Below are 20,009 nucleotides of genomic sequence, written 5' to 3' on the forward strand. Positions count from 1 at the left end.
GTCTGAAATAGTTTATTAGCTTAATAGGAATTGTGCATGCAGGCAAAAATCAGATGGTAAAAGGATGTTAAAAATGGTGTGTGTGTATAAGAGATTAATTCGGCTTCCAAGCACACACAGGTGCACCCAGTTGGGAAACCTGAGGAAACTGTGCCCCTTATTTTTATTTAGTTTTTCTTCCCACCCCTTCCAGTCTCAATTGTGGCTATAAAAGGACGTTCTGACTGCAGCTCACTCTGCTGACCCGGAGACCGTCCACCATGAAGCATCTCCTTTCGGCGCTACTGCTGCTCAGCTACTTGGGTAAAGTCAATTGATAGTCCATGGAAAGCATTTATTCACCAGCCTTTATCAGTGTACTAGTAGGCTCTTTGGCTTTGCTAGTAAAACGACTAGGGCGCACTGTTAGAATGATGCTTATAAATGACATTTTCCGGTGTATGAAGTTTCTAGCGGCACGGTGATCGACTGGTTAGAGTGTCTGCCTCACAGTTCTGAGGACTGGGTTTCAAATCCCGGCCCCTGCTGTGGAGTTTGCATGTTCTCCCCGTGCCTTTGTGGGTTTTCTCCGGTTTCTTCCCAAAATGCATTTTAGGTTAATTGGAGACTCTAAATTGCCCGTAAGTGTGACTGTGTGTGTTTTTTTCTTTGTTTGTTTTTTTTTTTGTGCCCTGCGATTGGCTGGCAACCAGATCAGGGTGTACCCCACCTCCTGCCCGATGATAGCTGGGATAGGCTCCAGCACTCCCGTTACCCTTGTGAGGATAAGCGGCTCGGAAGATGGATGAATGAAGTTTCTACACATTAGGAAAACTACCTGTTACTAGTGAGGCAAAACCATGCTAATGGTACTTGTCACGTGCTTTGTTAACAAATATTTATACACTAGTAGTACTAGTAACGGTTGTAGTTTTGCCTCACAACTAGTAAGGCACTCATGTGCCCTTGTTCTGTGAATTGTCTTGCAAGTGAGGTCGAAGAGCATACAAATAAAAAGTACATGTATTTTCCTGTAAGATGGATATTAAAAGCAAATTGCTTTACTTCCTAGTAACACCGGTTCACTACTAGTGCCACTTGACATACTAGTGTGCTGCATTAGTAACGAGGTGTATGGAAAGCAAGTTGATCAGAATGATCTGACAATGTACTAGTATGCCCTTTGTCCTCGCTAGTAAGAATTCATTGCACTAGCAAGAGTAGCGCACACTTAAATAACCTTCCGAGTGATTATTTTTCCATTAGTGCCGCTGTGGGCCTACTAGTACGCTCTGTCATCACTATTGTAAGAATTTGTTGCAAAATTAGGGTGCACTCGAGTGAATGGCTTATTTCATGACTGTTTAACATATCTGCACACTAGTAGGACAAATGTTTTCACTCATGAGTGAAAACTGCACTTGCCGACAGCTATATGCTACTAGTGACAGAATTGCTTTGCTTTGTCGGACTATATATGCGCAACTGTTTTGTTGTAGTAGCTGCTGCGTTGTCGGCCCCCACCGAGCATGTCAGGTGGTGCGTCAAGTCGGACAAGGAGCAACAAAAGTGCTCGGACTTGGCCGCCAAGGCGCCCGTGTTCTCCTGCGTGCAGAAAGCAGACTCCAAAGGATGCATCGAAGCCATTCATGTGAGCATCAAAATCATTGTTTTCAAATGGGATTCCTTAAAGCGACAGCATGGTATTGAATGGTTGACATGGCTGCCTCGCCTTCCAAGGTTCTGGGTTTGAATGGTGCAAGTTCTCTGTGCTTGCATGGGTTTTGCTCTGCGTGCTCCGGCTTACCACATTCCAACCACATGCATGTTAGGTGAATTAAATAGTGCCCTGTGATTGGCTGACCAGTTCAGGGTATGCCACATCTCGCCCAATCAGAAGTAACTACAGTGGCTGCTAGTCACCTTTTTGGAAAATGGTTGTACCCACCAAAAGTTGCAAGATTTGTCACCAGTTGCTTTTGAGAACTGGTTTATGAGAGAGCTGGGAAATTGGCTAGTTGCTAAATTGGCAACAGGGCACTGCAAAAAAAAAATGCTAAATCTTACCTCGTGAAGAATCACCTTTTATTGTCATGAACGTACTGTACTTTTTAAAAAATTTTCAGCAAGACCAAGGTGAGATTGTTTTAACAATCTTATCAAGTCAATTCATGAGTTCCATTGGCAGCTATTTTTTAAAACAAGATATTTTGTTCTCAAGTTAATCTACCAATGGAATAGTTTGAATTAAGATTCTTAAAGTAAGATCTTGTATTCTAGAGTTTTCTTTGGCTTGCTGATGCATTGGAGAAAAGTCACAACTCTCTTGCCTACATTAGGCATTTTTGCAGTTTGAGAAGGTCAGAAGAGTACATGCCAAAAGTTAAGATTGTTTGTGAGCGTTCTTTAAAAAATAGTTGTTAGAGGGCTGTGAAAGATGCCAAGTTGGCAACACTGGCTCTGAGAAGTAATAAGATGACTTTTCATTGTCCTCCGAACAGGCAGGAACAGCCGACGCCATCACGTTGGATGGAGGAGACGTCTACACTGCAGGACTGGAAAACTTCAAACTCCATCCCATAATTGCAGAAGACTATGGTGCCAGTAAGTCACCCTAAATGTCAACAATCCAGTAAAGGTCCCATGCCAGCAAATTGTTGGTTTTTTTTGTCCCGTTTGTAAAAATTTGGGTTGGTGAGGCCCTTTTTCAAGCTCTTCTAGTTGGTATTGCCTTAGAATTGTGAGATGGATTTGATATAATTCAGCTGCTACTACTGTTAATTTAAATATTGAAAATGGCTTTGCTCTTTCATGTGGCTAAGCATTGACATTTTGACAGACTCTGCAAGCGTCGCTGTTTCATCCAGTTACATTGTATAGTTATTGCAAACAAATGTAGACTTTAAACCGTTTGTATGATTTGGGGGCTGGGACCTGCTCACATGGAACCCAGAAATTCAGTTCAGTGGGCAGACAATTTAATAATGAACTAGCTACATCACAAACACACGGTCTGATCTGGTCGTTTTTTCAAACCTTTTGCATTCAATCGCAGACCGACGAGATCTGTGTCCCACATTTTGACCCATGTTTGGCTTAAAACGCGTGCTTTTGTTCGCATAGGACCTAAAATCAAAGAATTCTGGTCATTTTGCATAACTGATAAATGGTGTCTTGACGCGCTTGTTGACACAACAAACCATTTGTCACTGCTGACGAATGTCTCCTCCCCATACCAGATGTTGGAATACAAAGGCTGACGTATGAGGTAGCATGGTGCCACTGGGCCAGAAAATACAAAAGTGATAATAGAAGCTAGGAATTGTGGTCAGAAATGTAGAACAGGTAAAACATTTTTCTTTCCCATAGATGGGAAGAGAAATCTCTCAAAACACTCCCACACCGTGGAATAATTGCTCAGGATATTAAAGGGCAATGAGGCCTTGATCTCTAGTTGAAAACAATGCCAAGATTTAGGCTGATTAGCAATGATTACCTTGTTTAACATTTGATTGATCTGACCATTTTCTGAATGGGAGGGGAAAAAAATCATTCCAACACGTCCTGCATCACAAGAGGTTTGCTCCCAATAATAGTTTAGTCACTCAATAATCAGGCCTTTGCTGGCTGTTTGCAAGTGAGACAAATGCTCAAATTTGGCCCGATTGTCAGTCCCGAGTGTTTTCTAAGCACATCAGGGAGTAAAATTCATCAATGCACCCACACCACAGGTGAATCGCTCAATCTTTTAGACGACTTACAATCAGACCTTTGAAGACTTTGATCAGGAGGAAACCGACTCAAAATAAGACTGATCATTGTGTACCCAAATTCATTTTCTATCAGCAGGTATTGACCACATTCATTTTTCTGGAGAAATGGTTGCACAGCAACTTTTTAACTTTTTTTAATTATGCAATGTGCTCAGCATCTGATAGCTGTTATTACGCCGTCGCCGTGGTTAAGAAGGGCACAGACTTTGGTATCCGCGACCTGGCGGGGAAGAGATCTTGCCACACTGGTTTGGGAAAATCTGCTGGCTGGAACATCCCGATTGGAACTCTGATCAAGTTGGGTGTGTTGAAGTGGGGAGGCATTGAGGACCAAACGATTGAAGCTGGTGAGTGATGTCTCATGTTAAAGTTATAGACCGAAGTTGAGCTATTTTGAACCTTTTTATTTATTTGCAGCGGTGGGTAACTTCTTCTCTCAGAGCTGTGCCCCCGGAGCAGAAAAGGGTTCCAAACTGTGCAAAGGCTGCAAGGGAGACTGCTCACGGTCTCACAATGAACCCTACTACGACTATGGCGGTGCATTCCAGTAAGTGCCGTGGGTACCTCGCTGTATCGCATATTTTTAAGCGGTTTTAATGGGTTTCGGCAGTATGCAGGCCAGTCTAAATTTACTTGAGCTCGTTCCACAGCAGGCCAAAAATGTACCAGAGCTCTCCTGAAAGAACAGCAAAGAAACTGAAACAGCCTCACTGTATTTAGTCCTGATTGGTCACCAGCAGGAGATTACTCCAAGGTTCTCTAAGATGGAGAAAAGGGGTCACCAACCTTTTTGAAACAAAGAGCGACCTCTTGGATATTGATTGAAATATCAGTTGGCTTGATGCTTCTGAAATTTGCTCAAATTACTGTAAATCATGTTATGTGAAGACACTGCTCATTAATTACTTACAATGGTTAGGAAACGGATGTATCAACATGCAACACTATTTCTAGAAATCTCTGCCGGTGTTTACATTTTCAAATGATCACTTCAACATTCCTAGGAAATCGCAATGTCTCATAACTGGTGTTCCAGCTTTAGAAGAGGCCTGTGGACTACATGGTGCCCAGAACTGACCCCTGCGGAAACTCCACAGGTTGTTCTGAGACAGTTGCCAGTTTCAACAAGCTCTGTTCCTTGATATACTTGAACCAGTTTAGAGCAGTCAACTGGCAAGACACAGCTTAAAGCAAGCATGCTTTGCAGCTTGGACGGTGTCAACTGGCACTAAATACTTGAAACGGTTAACTATTAGTGTGTGGGAGTGATAAAAACAATTTCTGAAGTTTTCACCCATTGTGGGTGGGTCTGTAAGGCACACAGTGAATCACTCTTTGCATTCAGCTCACCATTTAACAAGCTCAACAACCGTCTGTCACTAGGTGCCTAGTAGAAGATGCTGGAGATGTGGCGTTTGTCAAGCATCTGACTGTACCAGGTGAGTTCCTTCAAGGTACTCTCTTGGATTCAATTTTATTGCTTAGTCATGTCGAAAGATATTGGCAACCCGGCGTTCCTGTTCAATTTCAAGCATGGATCCTTGATGCTGCTTCATGGGTCAGTCATGATTGGTGTCCACCAAATTCTTTCAGGTTATGAAAAATATATTGCGTCGGCTCCTCCAGCTGTAATTTTTTTGCTATAGTTCATGTATTTTGAAGATTACTATAAATCTCAACAGTTGTCAATTTGGACAAATGTAATATTTGCAGACAGCGAGAAGGCCAACTATGAGCTGTTGTGTGTGGACAACACCAGAGCACCCATTGACAACTACAAAGAATGCCACCTGGCCAGGGTACCCGCCCATGCTGTGGTCACCCGCCAAGACCTGACGCTGGCAGACTTGATCTGGCGAAGCGTCACCACAGTGCAGGTAAGATGCACACTTGATTTGAGAAATGTGTTCATGTGGAATTTTTTTTTTTTTTTTTTTTTTTTTTTCTTTCTCTCTCTGCCTTGAAGGGGCTTAAATCGGGTAAGATGCACTTGATTTGAGAAATGTGTTTTTGTGCACGTTTCTTTGTCAAAACAGGGCTTCAACCTGTTCTCCTCCACTGCGTACGCACCCGCCAAGAACCTGATGTTCAAAGACTCCACACAGAAACTGGTCCGGCTGCCTCCCAACACAAACGCCTTTTTGTATTTGGGTGCCAGCTACATGAGCACCATTCGCTCTCTGAACAAAGGTAATGACAAACTCAATCTAACTCAGCTGAACACTTGAACAATTTTGGGTCTTTTTTGTTTTTTCTCCTCCCCCCCCCCCCCCCCAGAGATCACTGCAGCTGGATCCAGCACCATCACGTGGTGTTCCGTGGGCCACAGCGAGACACGGAAATGTGACACGTGGAGTGTCAATGGCATGGTGGATGGCGAAAACAAAATTCTGTGTCAGACTGCCCCCAGTGTGGAAGAGTGCCTTAAGATGATCATGGTAAGATGACAAGTGTATTCTGAAAATTTATGCAATTTGAGGGTCCGCATTATAACCCACAAGTCACTCTGTAGCACCCCCTGGAAAGTTTGGAAAATTAGCCGCAAAAAACGTTTTTTCACCAATCAATCAACACCATATTGGATAGGCATCTTTAGTCACAGAATGCAGTTTAATGCACCATACCTGGAATGGAACAGGAAGGCAGCCATTTCACCCAGTAACACCCATGGAAAGTTAGAATAATTATCACCAGCACCAGTTTCATCGATACAAAACTGTGTGGACATGATTATAACATGATGCATGAAAGGCAAAGACCCATGCCTGGAAATGACAAGGAACTCTGCCTTTTGGTTTGAAGCAGATCTTTCATTTACTTTAGAGTAACGAGGCAGATGCAGTGGCAGTGGATGGGGGGGAGGTGTACACTGCCGGACAGTGCGGTCTGGTTCCAGCCATGGTGGAGCAGTACGATGAAGGTACAGGAAAAGAATATTCAATTTTATTTTGTTCCTAATTGTTTCTCAATGAGTTTCATCTGTACCCCTTATCTCCACAGCCAAGTGCAACACATCTGGAGGTAAGAAATCCTACTTTTTCCTATTCTGCTTATCCTCCATGGTCTCAGGTGGGCTCTTTCCCAGCTGACTAAGAGAAGCGGGTACAGCTGGGATTGGTTGCCAGCCAGTCAGCGGGCATGTACAGTATAGATGAGCATTCACACCCAAAGAGTGACTTTTTCAGTGACTCTAACATGCATGATTTTTGCAGTTATTTTCTGAGGGTTTCTTTAAGAAAAATCTAAATCCAATTGGCGTGTGTAGCCTCGTCATCGTCCTACTACGCAGTCGCCGTGGTCAAGAAGGGTTCCGGGGTGACCTGGGCCAACCTGAGGGGGAAGCGGTCCTGCCACACAGGCTTTGGCAGAAATGCCGGCTGGAACATTCCCATGGGTAAAATCCACAAGGAGACGGGCAGCTGCGAGTTCAGTAAGTAGACCCATATTTGAATGACTGTATAAATTCTAACTTGCAATTGTTGGGATAGGGTTTGTTGTCAAATCAATAGAAGCCTAACACACGTAACCCATGTTGATACGAGAGGTAAATGTGTTGCAATATTTTGAATGCTGCATTTTCAAACCTTTTGTCAACACTGGTGTATAATCAGTCACACCCCAAGGTACATTTTTCTTTCAAACATAATTGACAAAATGGGAGACCCCATATGACAAATCAGCTTAACTCACCCACAGGATAATCATTGTTTTTGAGACATCCAATAATCAGGCCTTTGCTGACATTGCTCGGAAGGGGGTGGTATAATAACAATCACATGCTTTTGTGTACTGTCATTTATTTGTTTAAGTGGTCCTTCAGAATCAAATTTTTTTTTGGGCTTTTGTGGCCGTTCTCTGAATAAAAACGGGCTTTGTTAACCTTGGGGTTCTAGCAGAGGGTGTGTAGATAAAAAGATAATACTCGGGCTGCATGGATTTCAGTGCTAAGGCTGTTGGTGTGATTTATTTTTTAAAGTCAAAGCGGTAGCCAGATGCACTGTATTTCTTCAGTCAGCAACAGTCTTTTTTTTTTTCTCTGCAGATGGGCTCACTGTTTTGATTGCAAAGCTGACTGGGATGACCAGGTTGATTGGCTTGTGGCACTTGTTAAATGTTAAACCAGGGCAGTTTATTGGTTGCAGTTAGGTCAGTCTGCCTTTTGAAACCAGTCTTTGGGTGCATTAATGCAGGGAACATGCCAGGTACAGGGTCAGAGTTCGCTTGATGGGCACACCACAAACTCTCACTACAACTGGTGTGTAGTCTGCATACTAGGGAAAACTGCAATACACTTTCAGTTCCAGTGACGATGTATCAATGTCCCGGACAAATTTACTTTATTACACACTAAATCTAAAAAAAGTTGCCAAAAGTACATCATGCCCTGTGCCATTTCTTCAGGCAAGTTCTTCAGTAGCGGCTGCGCCCCTGGAGCTCCGGCTGGCTCTCTGTTCTGCTCTCAGTGCGCAGGCAGTGGGAAACCTGTGGATGACAAATTCAAGTGCCAACCCAGTTCAGAGGAGAAGTACTACGGCTATGCTGGGGCCTTTAGGTAAGATTTGTAACAATGCAACTGTGAAGATCATTCAGAAAACGGCAGTCTACTTCTAAAGCTAGAATGTCTGGAGTCTATCCCAGCTGACTGAATATGATTTTGAACACAGTACCTCAACTGAGTCCATGGGGGGTTAAGAAATTTGAAGCAGACCCATCTACTAAATAAACTTAGCAGACAGTGGAACCTTGATAGAGTAATCAGAGGGGTGGTACGATATAGCAGATTGTTACATTGAAGCACTTTTTTGAAGCCATATGCACCCATATTACTGTACAGTACAATTGTTTTTGTTTTTTTGCCCTTATGCCCAGTACAGCAGTTATTGTTGCTATATTAAAAAAAAAATTAAAAAAAGCTGAAAGGTTTGAAAGTGTCACATTTCATCCAAACTGTTGTGCTTGGTAATGGTGACACTCATCGTAGTAGCTTTCATGAGCTGTGAGGAATTGGTGTGCCTCGTTCTAAATCTGTTGCCATAGGCAAACATCTGACAAAAAATTGCATGTTCTGGAGACTTTTGTACTCTTTAGTTCATGCTGCGCTCTCTGCACAGAGTTTATGCACAATATTTTTCACCACCATGCCAATGCACCACATTCAACATGGTCTCCATGAAGGTATGGGAGGCATTCCTTTGAGAATTGGATGTGACTGTAAATGCGTCATTCCCATTCTCTGGCTGCATTGTGCTAATTCTGGAACTAACACTTTGTCAATGGCAGTTTAAGTGACAAATGGAAACTATTTTTGGACACTGTTCAGTCCCAATGGTCCAGTTTAACAGGGTTCCACTGTCTAGCGTTGGAAAAGGCTGCATTCAAGGATGGAAGCTTGATCTTTTTTCCTTTTCAGATGTCTTGTTGAGGGTGCTGGTGACGTGGCCTTCATTAAACACACAATTGTTGAGGAAAACAGTGACGGTAACAACCTTAGACACCACACACACCTGCCAGTACCAAAACAATCATATTTGTGCTCCATTGCAGGTAAGGGTCCAGTGTGGGCAGCAGCTGTCTTGAGCAGTGACTATGAGCTCATTTGCCCCTCCAAGGGTCCGTTGCCCATCACAGACTTTGAGTCTTGCCACCTGTCAGCCACCCCTGCACATGCTGTGGTGACTCGTCCCGAGACCCGCAACCAAATTGTCAGTATTCTCCAGGAACAGCAGGTAGGGAAATGCATCCAGTGCATCAGCTCACCTAATTATTCTTGCCCTCAAACGTTGGAAACATTGGGTGAAATTTGGGGACAACCCAAAAATGCATTATCTTTACAGGTAACCTTAATGTGACATTCTCCAAACTTTAATTCCTAGGCCAGATTCGGAAGAAGCGGCACCGACCCAGGTTTCAAAATGTTTAACTCTGATCCTGAGAAGAACCTCCTCTTCAAAGACTCCACCAAATGTCTCCAGGAGGTGCCAAGCGGATCTACTTATAAGAGCTTCTTAGGACCAGATTACATGGATACCATGACCTCACTGAGGCAGTGCAGCGATGCCACTCCAGGTTTGCGATGCTTTAGGACTTTTTCAGGACTTGAACCACCCTGGAAATATGGGAGTAGTCTGTTATAACAAATTGTCACATTGTGAAGGTTTTTTTTTTTTTTTTTTTTCCCTCCTTTTTCACAGATCTGGAGAAATTGTGCTCATCCCACACCTGTCAGCAGACAAACTAGACGGCTCAACATATTTTCCATGCTACATTGTCTTTTCTCTGATCTAAACATGCTCACGGGCCACTTGCAAATCAATGTTCGAGACATATTTTGCAAACTGTTGTATTAACATGTACCTCATCTATCAAATAAAGCCTTTTCAATGCCTTACAGAATCTTGTGCTGAATCATGACCAAAAAGTACATTAGTGTTGTCAACCTAGTGGATAAGGTGTTCAGTGGTTAAGATTTTTTATAAACACAACACTTGCAAAGGTGGGTAGTAATGAGTTACATTTACTTGGTAACATTTTGTATAAATTGAACATCAGTTTGAATGTATCGTACTTGAGTATTTATGGTGTAAAGACTCTCTTTTACTCAATGAGCAACATGCCGCTTGCGACTTCTATTTGTGTGCAATCTATTTTTAGACTCAAACTTCTGCATAGGACACTGGTGCACCAGTCCAACATGACCACTAGCATCATTTTAATGGCTTTACCAATCTGATGGTCCAAGCCAGTCACATTTTGCCTGTATGAGGGCAGCAGAACAGTGGTGCTGTATGTGTGACAGGAGTTTTAGGTGGAGGTGGGACTGCATCAGGGATCAGCCCTGAGCCCTTCCTGTTTGCAATAATGACTGCTTGACTGACAGATGAGGTTAGATTGTAGATGTCAACTTAAACCAGGTCACATTTGGACTTATGGGAGAATAGATTTTGGAACTTTGAAGATGTCCCATCTGTTTTTTTGCTTACTTTGATCAGAGGGGGAGAAACTGCTCACATCCAATCTGATTATCAACAGCATTGCATGTGTGTTCCCTGATTGACATTTTTCATTTGCTTGTCGGCCCAGACTATCAAAGATAATTCTTCAGTATAATCTTTTGGAGACAACCAATATTCTGGCCTTTGCGGATTTGGAGTGAAAAGAAAAATGCTCAAATTTGGCAGTAATATGTATGAGGGCAGCAGAACAGTGGTGAGCTGTGTGTGACAGGAGTTTTAGGTGGAGGTGGGACTAGATCAACCCTGAACCACTTCCTGTTTGCAATAATAATTGACTGGCTGACCGATGAGGTTAGACTGTAATCCCCATGGACCATAATGTTTGCAGATGACATTGTGAAAGCAGGGAGCTGGTGGAGGAACATTTAGAAAGGGGTAGGCATGCACTGGAAAGGAGAGAAATTAAAACTCTGCCAAAGACAGTGCATGAATGAGGGGGAAGAGCGAGGCTACATCTGGAGTTAAGCAATAATAATGACTTTGTGTGGAATGTGGCAACTCTAGCTGTCTAGCTTAGATACAGAGTAGTTGTGTTAAGGACATTATTGCATTTTTAATGCCTTGAACTTGGTCATTAAAGAATATTGCAAAATCAATGCACTTGGATGCGGACGTTGGTTGTAAATGCAGTAAAACTGGAGGTGTTGATCATCTTTTAACTGTAGCAACCAGGCCATGAGTTGTTACTGCAGTTTGTGATTTCAGAAAAAAACTATTCCCTTGTTCTACACGGTCTCCCACTGCCTGCGCACTAAGAACAGAACGAGTTGGCTGGAGCTCCAGGGGCGCAGCTGCTACTGAAGAACTTGGCTGAGGAAACGGCACAAGGCATGGTGTTGTACTTTAAGGAGCTGGTTAAGATTTGCAGTATAATATACAGTGGGGCAAAAAGGTATTTAGTCAGCCACCAATTGGGCACGTTCTCCCACTTAAAAAGATGAGAGAGGCCTGTAATTTTCATGATCGGTGTACCTCACCTCTGAGAGACAAAATGAGAAAAAAAAAAGTCATGTTGATTTTTTAATTTATTTGCAAATTATGGCGGAAAGTAAGTATTTGGTCAATAAAGGTTCATCTCAATACTTGTTATACATCATTTGTTGGCAATGACAGAGGTCAAATGTTTTCTGTAAGTCTTCACAAGGTTTTCACACATTGTTGCTGGTATTTTGGCCCATTTTTCCCATGCAGATCTCTAGAGCATGATGTTTTGGGGCTGTCGTTTTCACTCAAAATCTCACGATACATGGCGCCATTCATTCTTTCTTTTACACCGATCAGTCATCCTGGTCCCCACGGAGTGAGATCTTGCATGGAGCCCCAGATCGAGGGACATTATCAGTGGTCTTATGTGTCTTCCATTTTCTAATAATTGCTCCCACAGCTGATTTCGTCACATCAAGCTGCTTACCTATTGCAGATTCAGTCTTCGCAGCCTGGTGCAGGTCTAACGTCGTGATGGGCAAAATGAAGAGAGACTTCAAAGAGTGTGTCGAGAAATTGGTGCAGCCACATAGCGAAGTGTGGTTTGGTGACGTTAGCGATGACGCTTGAACCGTCCTGAAGCGCCGCACCACGTGACTGATTCAGGAAGTGGTTCGCTGGTCTGGGGGAGACCGCGTGTTAAATGAACCATAAAAGGCGCGGCAAAACGCGATGGAGTCCCCCGCACATTTTGTGTCGTTTGTTTGGCTGGCCGTACTTGCAAGTATTTGGGACCAGCAAAAAACAGAAAGTCTTGGGAGTTTGAAAGTTTGGGAGTTCGTTGACCTAATGACTCCCAATAAGGTTTGTCTTATAAGAATCAATCATATAAATAAGATTCTATTCATTTCGCAATGGAGAAATTCACTATTGCATAGCTCGTATAGACACACAAGGGGTGCAAAAAACACATCGTCTGCTCACGTAGGATAAATATTTGTGCGCGGGTGTGTTGCCACAGGCGAAGCAGAGCAATTCTACATTTTGACCTCTAGATGGCATCATAGAGTAAATGAATCATTATGAAGCGTCGGCATATGTAGTGTCACAGTTGGCTGAAAGTGTTAATGCTTCACGGGGCTTCATCTGAACATCACTACCTGTTTCTGGTGTCCTTTGACAGCTCTTTGGTCTTGGCCGTAGTGGAGCTTGGAGTGTGAGGACAGGTGTCTTTTATACAATAACGAGTTCAAACAGGTGCCATTCATACAGGTAACGAGTGGCGGACAGAGGAGAATCTTGAAGAAGTTACAGGTCTGTGAGAGCTGGAAATTTTGCTTGTTTGTTGGTGACCCAATACTTATTTTCCACCATAATTTGCGAATAAATTCTCTAAAAAATCAGACAATGTGATTTTCTGGATCCCCCCCCCCCCCCCCCCCCCCCCCCCCCCTCATTTTGTGTCTTGTGTTTTGTGGCTAGGCCTGTGTCACTCGATGAAGGCTGGAAGTGATCCAGGTGGCTAGGAGGTCAATTTAATTTATGAGATGATGAGAAGATAAAAGAGCAATATATAAACTTTGTGTCATAAATTATTACAACCTCTGCCTAAGAAGTGTTTTATATTCATGTCCACATTAGTCACTCAAATTCATTTTCACTTGTGGACTCCCATTTATTCCAAGCATAACTGCAGTAGGTGAAGATTTGTGATATAGACAGACCATATAAAAAATTTAAAGTAGTTTTACCCCTCCCACACATTTGAAACACATTTTAAACTTGTTAAAAATTTACTTTTTAAACATCTGAATGTATTTGAACTGGACACCCAAAATATGTGCAGGCATAAAATGTATAAAAAATACTGCATAATATTGATAAGGGTTTTGTGCAGGGAATATCCATAGATGGCAGTCATGTAATGTTAGTTAATCAGTTTATTCGAAAGGGGACAATGCAATTTCATAAAACACATGAAGTACACATGGTTAAAAAAGCCAGAATTAGCCAGAAGGCTAGTTTTCATCTGTAGTCCCCTGGCCATGATGTAAAAAAGCAGTAAAATACATCTACAAGACAATATAATGCAGGATACATAATCAAAGACTTACTATACTATTAAGAGAGAATAAAACCACAAATCATTTGATCATAACATGAAAACATCATAACATGTAACAACTGTATTATTCTTATTATTATTATAATCCATCCATCCATGTTCTGTTCCGCTTATCCTTACGCGGATCGTGGGCGTCCTGGAGCCTATCCCAGCTATCTTCGGGCGAGAGGCGGGGTACACCCTCAACTGGTCGCCAGCCAATTATTATTATTATTATTATTGCTATATTCCGCTTTTTTTTAACTGCTCAATAAATAAAGTTGCGTTTAGTTGATTTAATTCAATTGGAGACGTGCACTGTAAGCAACATGTACTGTAAAAAAAAGCCCACGTTAGCCACGGCTGCTAAATGTTTGAAGTTTGAATACTTAGAATGTACAATTAATTCAAAAGAGATAATAAACTTACCTTTTGAGCAGAAATATTGCTGATTCCTCGTCACTTCTGAATCCTCTGAGCTGTCTGAGTTCCCTTCGTTCTGCTTCCATTTGCTAATCTTATTCTCGGTTGTAAGTAAATGAGTGGTTATTTTTTTTCCATTTTCCAGAGGTGGATATTCCACCGTAGTTTCAACAAAGCTCCTGAAGCCCAAAGTAACATGTATGTGCGAGACTGCAGGAGTGCACCACGAAGACAAAGGCGCGCTATGAGTGCACCCGCAAATACACGGGAAATCATTGACACCTCGGTGGTCACACCTGTTTCTGACTGGTTGTGTTTCCTCGGGCACAGTGGTTCCTTAAAAATAATATTAGAAGTACAAAATTGAGCCAGAGAGGGCTGATTTATTTCACAGATAATTTTACTAATGTACTACTATAAGGACAGAGAGCTGAACTGTTCTCTGGAGTCAGTGGAAATTGGAGGGAGAGGTTCTGCCCAAGACTGAGTCATATCCATTGGCTGCCCCACCAGGCTCAGTGGGCTCTTCTCCTTGGAGTTCTCAACAACGTTGGGGATACGGACCTGGCTTTGGCTGGTAGGCAAACTGGTGGGCTTTGTTCTGGTCACACCACGAGCAAATGCTGCATCCAACAGATCCCCCTCGGTTTTAAGTCATAGTGACGAGATGGAAAGATCCCGTTTGATTGATAGAGCCAAGCCGTGGACCGACGAAGGTCGCGAAGAAGGACCGAGGAGAGGCGAAAGGAATACATTGAGATGCGACACAGGGCAAAGGTAGAGGTGGCAAAGGCCAAACAAGAGGCATATGATGACATGTATGGCAGGTTGGACACTAAAGAAGGAGAAAAGGATCTATACAGGCTGGCCAGACAGAGGGATAGAGATGGGAAGGATGTGCAGCATGTTAGGGTGATTAAGGATAGAGATGGAAATATGTTGACTGGTGCCAGCAGTGTGCTAGCTAGATGGAAAGAATACTTCGAGGAGTTGATGAATGAGGAAAATGATAGAGAAGGGAGAGTAGAAGAGGCAAGTGTGGTGACACCAGGAAGTGGCAATGATTAGTAAGGCTGAAGTTAGAAAGGCATTAAAGAGAATGAAAAATGGAAAGGCAGTTGGTCCTGATGACATTCCTGTGGAGGTATGGAAGCATCTAGGAGAGGTGGCTGTGGAGTTTTTGACCAGCTTGTTCAATAGAATTCTAGTGAGTGAGAAGATGCCTGAGGAATGGAGGAAAAGTGTACTGGTGCCCATTTTTAAGAACAAAGGTCATGTGCAGAGCTGTGGCAACTATAGAGAAATAAAGTTGATGAGCCACACAGTGAAGTTATGGGAAAGAGTAGTGGAGGCTAGACTCAGGACAGAAGTGAGTATTTGCGAGCAACAGTATGGTTTCATGCCTAGAAAGAGTACCACAGATGCATTATTTGCCTTGAGGATGTTGATGGAAAAGTACAGAGAAGGTCAGAAGGAGCTACATTGTGTCTTTGTAGATCTAGAGAAAGCCTATGACAGAGTACCCAGAGAGGAACTGTGGTACTGCATGCGGAAGTCTGGAGTGGCAGAGAAGTATGTTAGAATAATACAGGACATGGACGAGGGCAGCAGAACAGCGGTGAGGTGTGCTGTAGGTGTGACAGAAGAATTTAAGGTGGACGTGGGACTGCATCAGGGATCAGCCCTGAGCCCCTTCCTTTTTGCAGTGGTGATGGATAAGCTGACAGATGAGGTTAGACTGGAATCCCCGTGGACCATGATGTTTGCAGATGACATTGTGATCTGCAGTGAAAGCAGGGAGCAGCTGGAGGAACAGTTAGAAAGATGGAGGCATGCACTGGAAAGAAGAGGAATGAAGATTAGCCGAAGTAAAACAGAATATATGTGCATGAATGAGAGGGGTGGTGGGGGAAGAATGAGGCTACAGGGAGAAGAGATAGCAAGGGTGGAGGACTTTAAATACTTGGGGTCAACCGTCCAGAGCAATGGTGAGTGTGGTCAGGAAGTGAAGAAACGGGTCCAAGCAGGTTGGAACGGGTGGGGGAAGGTGTCAGGTGTGCTATGTGACAGAAGAGTCTTTGCTAGTGTGGAGTTTGCATGGTTTCCTCCGGTTACCGCCCACATCCCAAAACATGCATGGTAGGTTAATTGAAGACTCTAAATTGCCCGTAGGTGCGAATGGTTGTTTGTCTATACTGTATGCGCCCTGCGATTGGCTGGCGACCAGTTCAGGACTCTCACCTAGCCCAGCTGGGATAGGCTCCACCATGCCCGCGACGCTAGTAAGGATAAGCGGTATGGAAAATGGATGGATAAGAAAGTGGAAAAATGATAATGAAGAAAAATGAAAGGGTGTCATGCGTCTGACTTCTGCTTCCCTAAGTAGGACAATTTTAACAAATACAACAAAAAGTGATTTGTAGATTTTTTTAATTGCAAACTAACCCCTTTAATTTAATTCTATGCGGCGGTCGTGTCACAAGATTTCAGGCTCCGCCGCTCGGTCCCTGTCGCATGACGGAGGCGCCGGCCTACGTGCTTTTACCCCGGAAGTGATCCAGGCGGCTAGGCGGCGCACGCACCAGCGCAGCAGGCAGGCAAGCAAGCAAGCAGGCACGGCGGCACCGGCTTCCTCAGCAGGCACGCAACATCGCGCACTATGGCGTCGCTCTGAGTCCACTCACTCACACGGCAGTTGTGTACATACCTAACCGGCAATCCGTCACCATCGGCGCCTTGATAATGGACCTCCGGTCCAGGGGCTTTTTTCGGGGCCATCGGAATCACCTGTAGTACTCCTAAAGTACTAAATTGTTTGATTTTTCAGCACTGTCACTGTTGCACGCCCCGGGATTTCATCAAGTGACAGCAGAGCCGGTTAGCCATAGCTAGCTCGCTAAGTAAATAGCCAAAGAAGGGCATCGGACTAAACTAAAAAAAGGGCACCGGGGTGCGACAATATCGCAAATTCCGCAGAGGACCCGACGAGAGGCCGACGCCCGGTTTCCAATCCAGCCGCGCCTTCACACGTTATCCCGGTAAGAATCCCAAAAGTGAGCTCGGGCTTCATTTTGTCTATGGAGCCGCGGTCGAACAAGGCCCCATGCCGGCTGTCAGCCCGTCCTGGATTTTAACGAGTTTAGTCGGCGAATGTAAAAAAAAATAATCATACAATTTGTAAATGCCCAAATGTGTTGTGTTTGTACTTAGTTGTCTAGTCGCTCTCGATTGTGGGGGAGCTTTGAGCTAATCACGACCACCATTAGCCGCATTACAGACACGGGGTAATCTTCAGCTGGTTGCCACCCTTCATGCTCCTCGCCATGTACTTTCGCTGTTTTCCAACGCAGGAGCGACGATTTATCGTCACTTTTGACGTGAACTGACTAATGATTGTGTTTCTTGCTCGAAATCGTCTTGTAGGATTGAGATGTTTTGTAAAATAAAATAAAATCCCCCCGCATTCAGTGTGCTCATGGAGCCGGCCCGGGCCTGTAGTGAAATGCACTTCACACAGACACGCACAGTTGCGCTGAATGCTAACGTTGACCCTCCATAGTTTCATCAAACCTCGCCAATGTTGACGGTTGGAACACTACTTTGATTTCTGGTTAATTTTGCTGGTGATTAAAAGCAATATTAGAACAACATTGACTGCGTTTGCGGAGCACTTCAGTGTAAATGATGCGGGACACTAGGACCGGCCACGTAGCATAACCTAAGCAAAAATGTGTCTTTGACAGTGGGACACGTATCATTAGCCCGGTTGCTATTCCCTCCCCCCCCCCCCCCCCACCACCCCAATTTTCACTGGGAATGTTGGCCTACTGTTCGAAGTAGCTACCCTTTTTTTGTTCAAACGTACCCGTGGGCTTCACGTGACCCCCCGTTTGATCTACATATCGAGCAACCGGATGAATATTAACCGAGTTTCCTTTAAAGGAGCCATGCGCTAGCTAATGCTAACGTCAGTAGCCGTGTTAGCAGGTGATGGCAAGACGATTCGAGAAGTACATTGATTTCCAATTGGTTTACGTGATATTTTTTTTTCCGCCATGAAGAACACAACAAGGGTATTTGAAGTTTATTGAGTGTTGTTTTACAGCACAGGCCAGTGTCACTGAAAATGAGCTTTGACCTCAGGTGTCCATTTTCTCCCAATCCCCCCCACCCCACCACCAGACCACTGGTGACATAACAATTTCAACGACATGGTGTCTCAGAATGTCAATTTTTTTATTTTTTTTTTTTATTTTTTTAACAAAAGCAAGTGAGATAGTTTTATCAGATTTGGTTCTATGTATTCAGTGGTTGTCAAAGTTTGTAACCGTGTTGAATTTGTATGCACTTGAACACAAAACTATATGGTGCCCGCAAAATATATTTACAATTAAAAATGTATTCACAAAAGCAACTGATGAGCTATGTTAGTCACATATGTTCTCAGTAGTTATCATAAGTTGTCACACAATTTCAACTACAGTGCGTTCACTGAGTCTCTTTACAATAATAAAAAATGTATAGCAAAAGTAAATCGATGAGCTATGTTCATCCTATTTGTTTCAGTGTACTCAGTGCGGTAAGTTGCAGATGTTTTTGTTTTGGCAGTGGATATGGCAAAATTAGCACTATTCCTATGGTGTTGCACACGCATACACAATCACTAAGTCTGGTCACCAAACAGCTTCTTCATGAAGTAATTTAAGTGAATAAAGCAGATAATATTTCTATAGAGCCCAATGTATGTGTTTTTGGGCAGCTAAAAATTGAAATGGTGGCAGGTGTTTGTCGACTCCCATGCATTATTATTTTATTTTATTTGATGTTCATGCTCTGTTTAAAAAAAAAAAAAAAAAAAAAAAAGTCAGAAGTTACTCAAGTTACTCTTGTTCTTTTTTTCATTGAGTACTTTCTTACTCAAGTAAATATTTGGATGACTACATTTTACTTGTCATATTATTCTAATGTAACAGTACTCTTACTTGAGTACAATATTTGGCTACTCTACCCACCTCTGGGTGTACCACACAAATATAAGGGACATTGACCTGAAGAAAAACATCACCAATGCCATTGCCTCCATTGAAATGGATTACCAGCTCGATATGCTTTTTGCAACTCGGTAGAGACAATATAGAAGCGCAATAAATGAGACCCTAACATATCTACTAATTTTGTAATAATTACCAGTGATTGCTTTTGCAATTTTTTAAATTGTAAAGAGACTTTATGGACTTTCTCCTCTTTGATATTACATACATCTTTTCACTGCTTAACACCTACTGTACTACATGTAGTATGTGCTTGGCTATGGGTCTTGAAACAATGGTGAATGAAATACCTCGTGATGGCCGTTGCTGAAAACTCAACGACTCGGGATAATTTTCAAAGGTGATTAGAACTCAAGTACTCATTCTATGGCACATTAAAGGCATGTAAATGAAAGTGAGAAACACTGGGGGGAGGAGGTGCTGGTGGTGATGGTGGCGGCAGCGTTCTCATGGGTGTAACCGCAGACCACACCCTAAATGATTAATGAAGCTTTCATTTTAACACCAGTGGTACAAATTGTTACTAATTGTTGTGTTTTTTTTTTTTTTATATCCCCTCTCAAAAGGCTGGCAACACATCGCCACCCTAATGCAGAACCATAAAAGAACGTGAAATGAATAAACCACCGCAGCCTATAACGGGACCCACCTCTGTCCCAAACCCCGCCCCCTCCCCTGGATTGACGCAGGTAAGCGATCCCTGCGAGAGTCTGTGTTTTTTGGGGAAACACAGTCATTTGGA

General features: G+C 43.2%; 2 protein-coding genes across 11 annotated transcripts in view; both read left to right on the forward strand.

The window, feature by feature from the left end:
• The first annotated feature begins 260 nt into the window (after positions 1-260).
• On the forward strand, positions 261-9,997 carry LOC133411387 (serotransferrin-like). Its single transcript, XM_061693722.1, has 17 exons — positions 261-303; positions 1,479-1,630; positions 2,481-2,583; positions 3,908-4,099; positions 4,170-4,299; positions 5,136-5,191; positions 5,466-5,629; positions 5,789-5,942; positions 6,030-6,190; positions 6,576-6,672; positions 6,753-6,773; positions 7,018-7,182; positions 8,154-8,304; positions 9,163-9,230; positions 9,297-9,478; positions 9,626-9,818; positions 9,944-9,997. The coding sequence occupies exons 1-17, from the start codon at positions 261-263 to the stop codon at positions 9,988-9,990; spliced, it is 2,079 nt and encodes a 692-aa protein (XP_061549706.1). The 3' UTR covers positions 9,991-9,997.
• A 6,792-nt stretch (positions 9,998-16,789) lies between these two features.
• The window catches only part of eif4g1a (eukaryotic translation initiation factor 4 gamma, 1a), a 58,819-nt gene continuing 55,599 nt past the window's right edge, over positions 16,790-20,009 (forward strand). For 6 of the 10 annotated variants that reach the window (XM_061694886.1, XM_061694890.1, XM_061694892.1 and 3 more), the window contains exons 1-2: positions 16,790-17,254; positions 19,834-19,956. In XM_061694886.1, the coding sequence (XP_061550870.1) occupies positions 19,882-19,956 (75 nt within the window). In that variant the 5' untranslated portion in view covers positions 16,790-17,254; positions 19,834-19,881. Of the gene's footprint in view, positions 17,255-19,513; positions 19,608-19,818; positions 19,957-20,009 lie in introns of all 10 variants that reach the window. The other 4 variants (XM_061694893.1, XM_061694896.1, XM_061694887.1 and 1 more) reach the window with 3 other exon arrangements.

Source organism: Phycodurus eques, chromosome 13 (genome assembly GCF_024500275.1).
Source record: "Phycodurus eques isolate BA_2022a chromosome 13, UOR_Pequ_1.1, whole genome shotgun sequence".
In the NCBI taxonomy this organism is placed as follows: domain Eukaryota; kingdom Metazoa; phylum Chordata; class Actinopteri; order Syngnathiformes; family Syngnathidae; genus Phycodurus; species Phycodurus eques.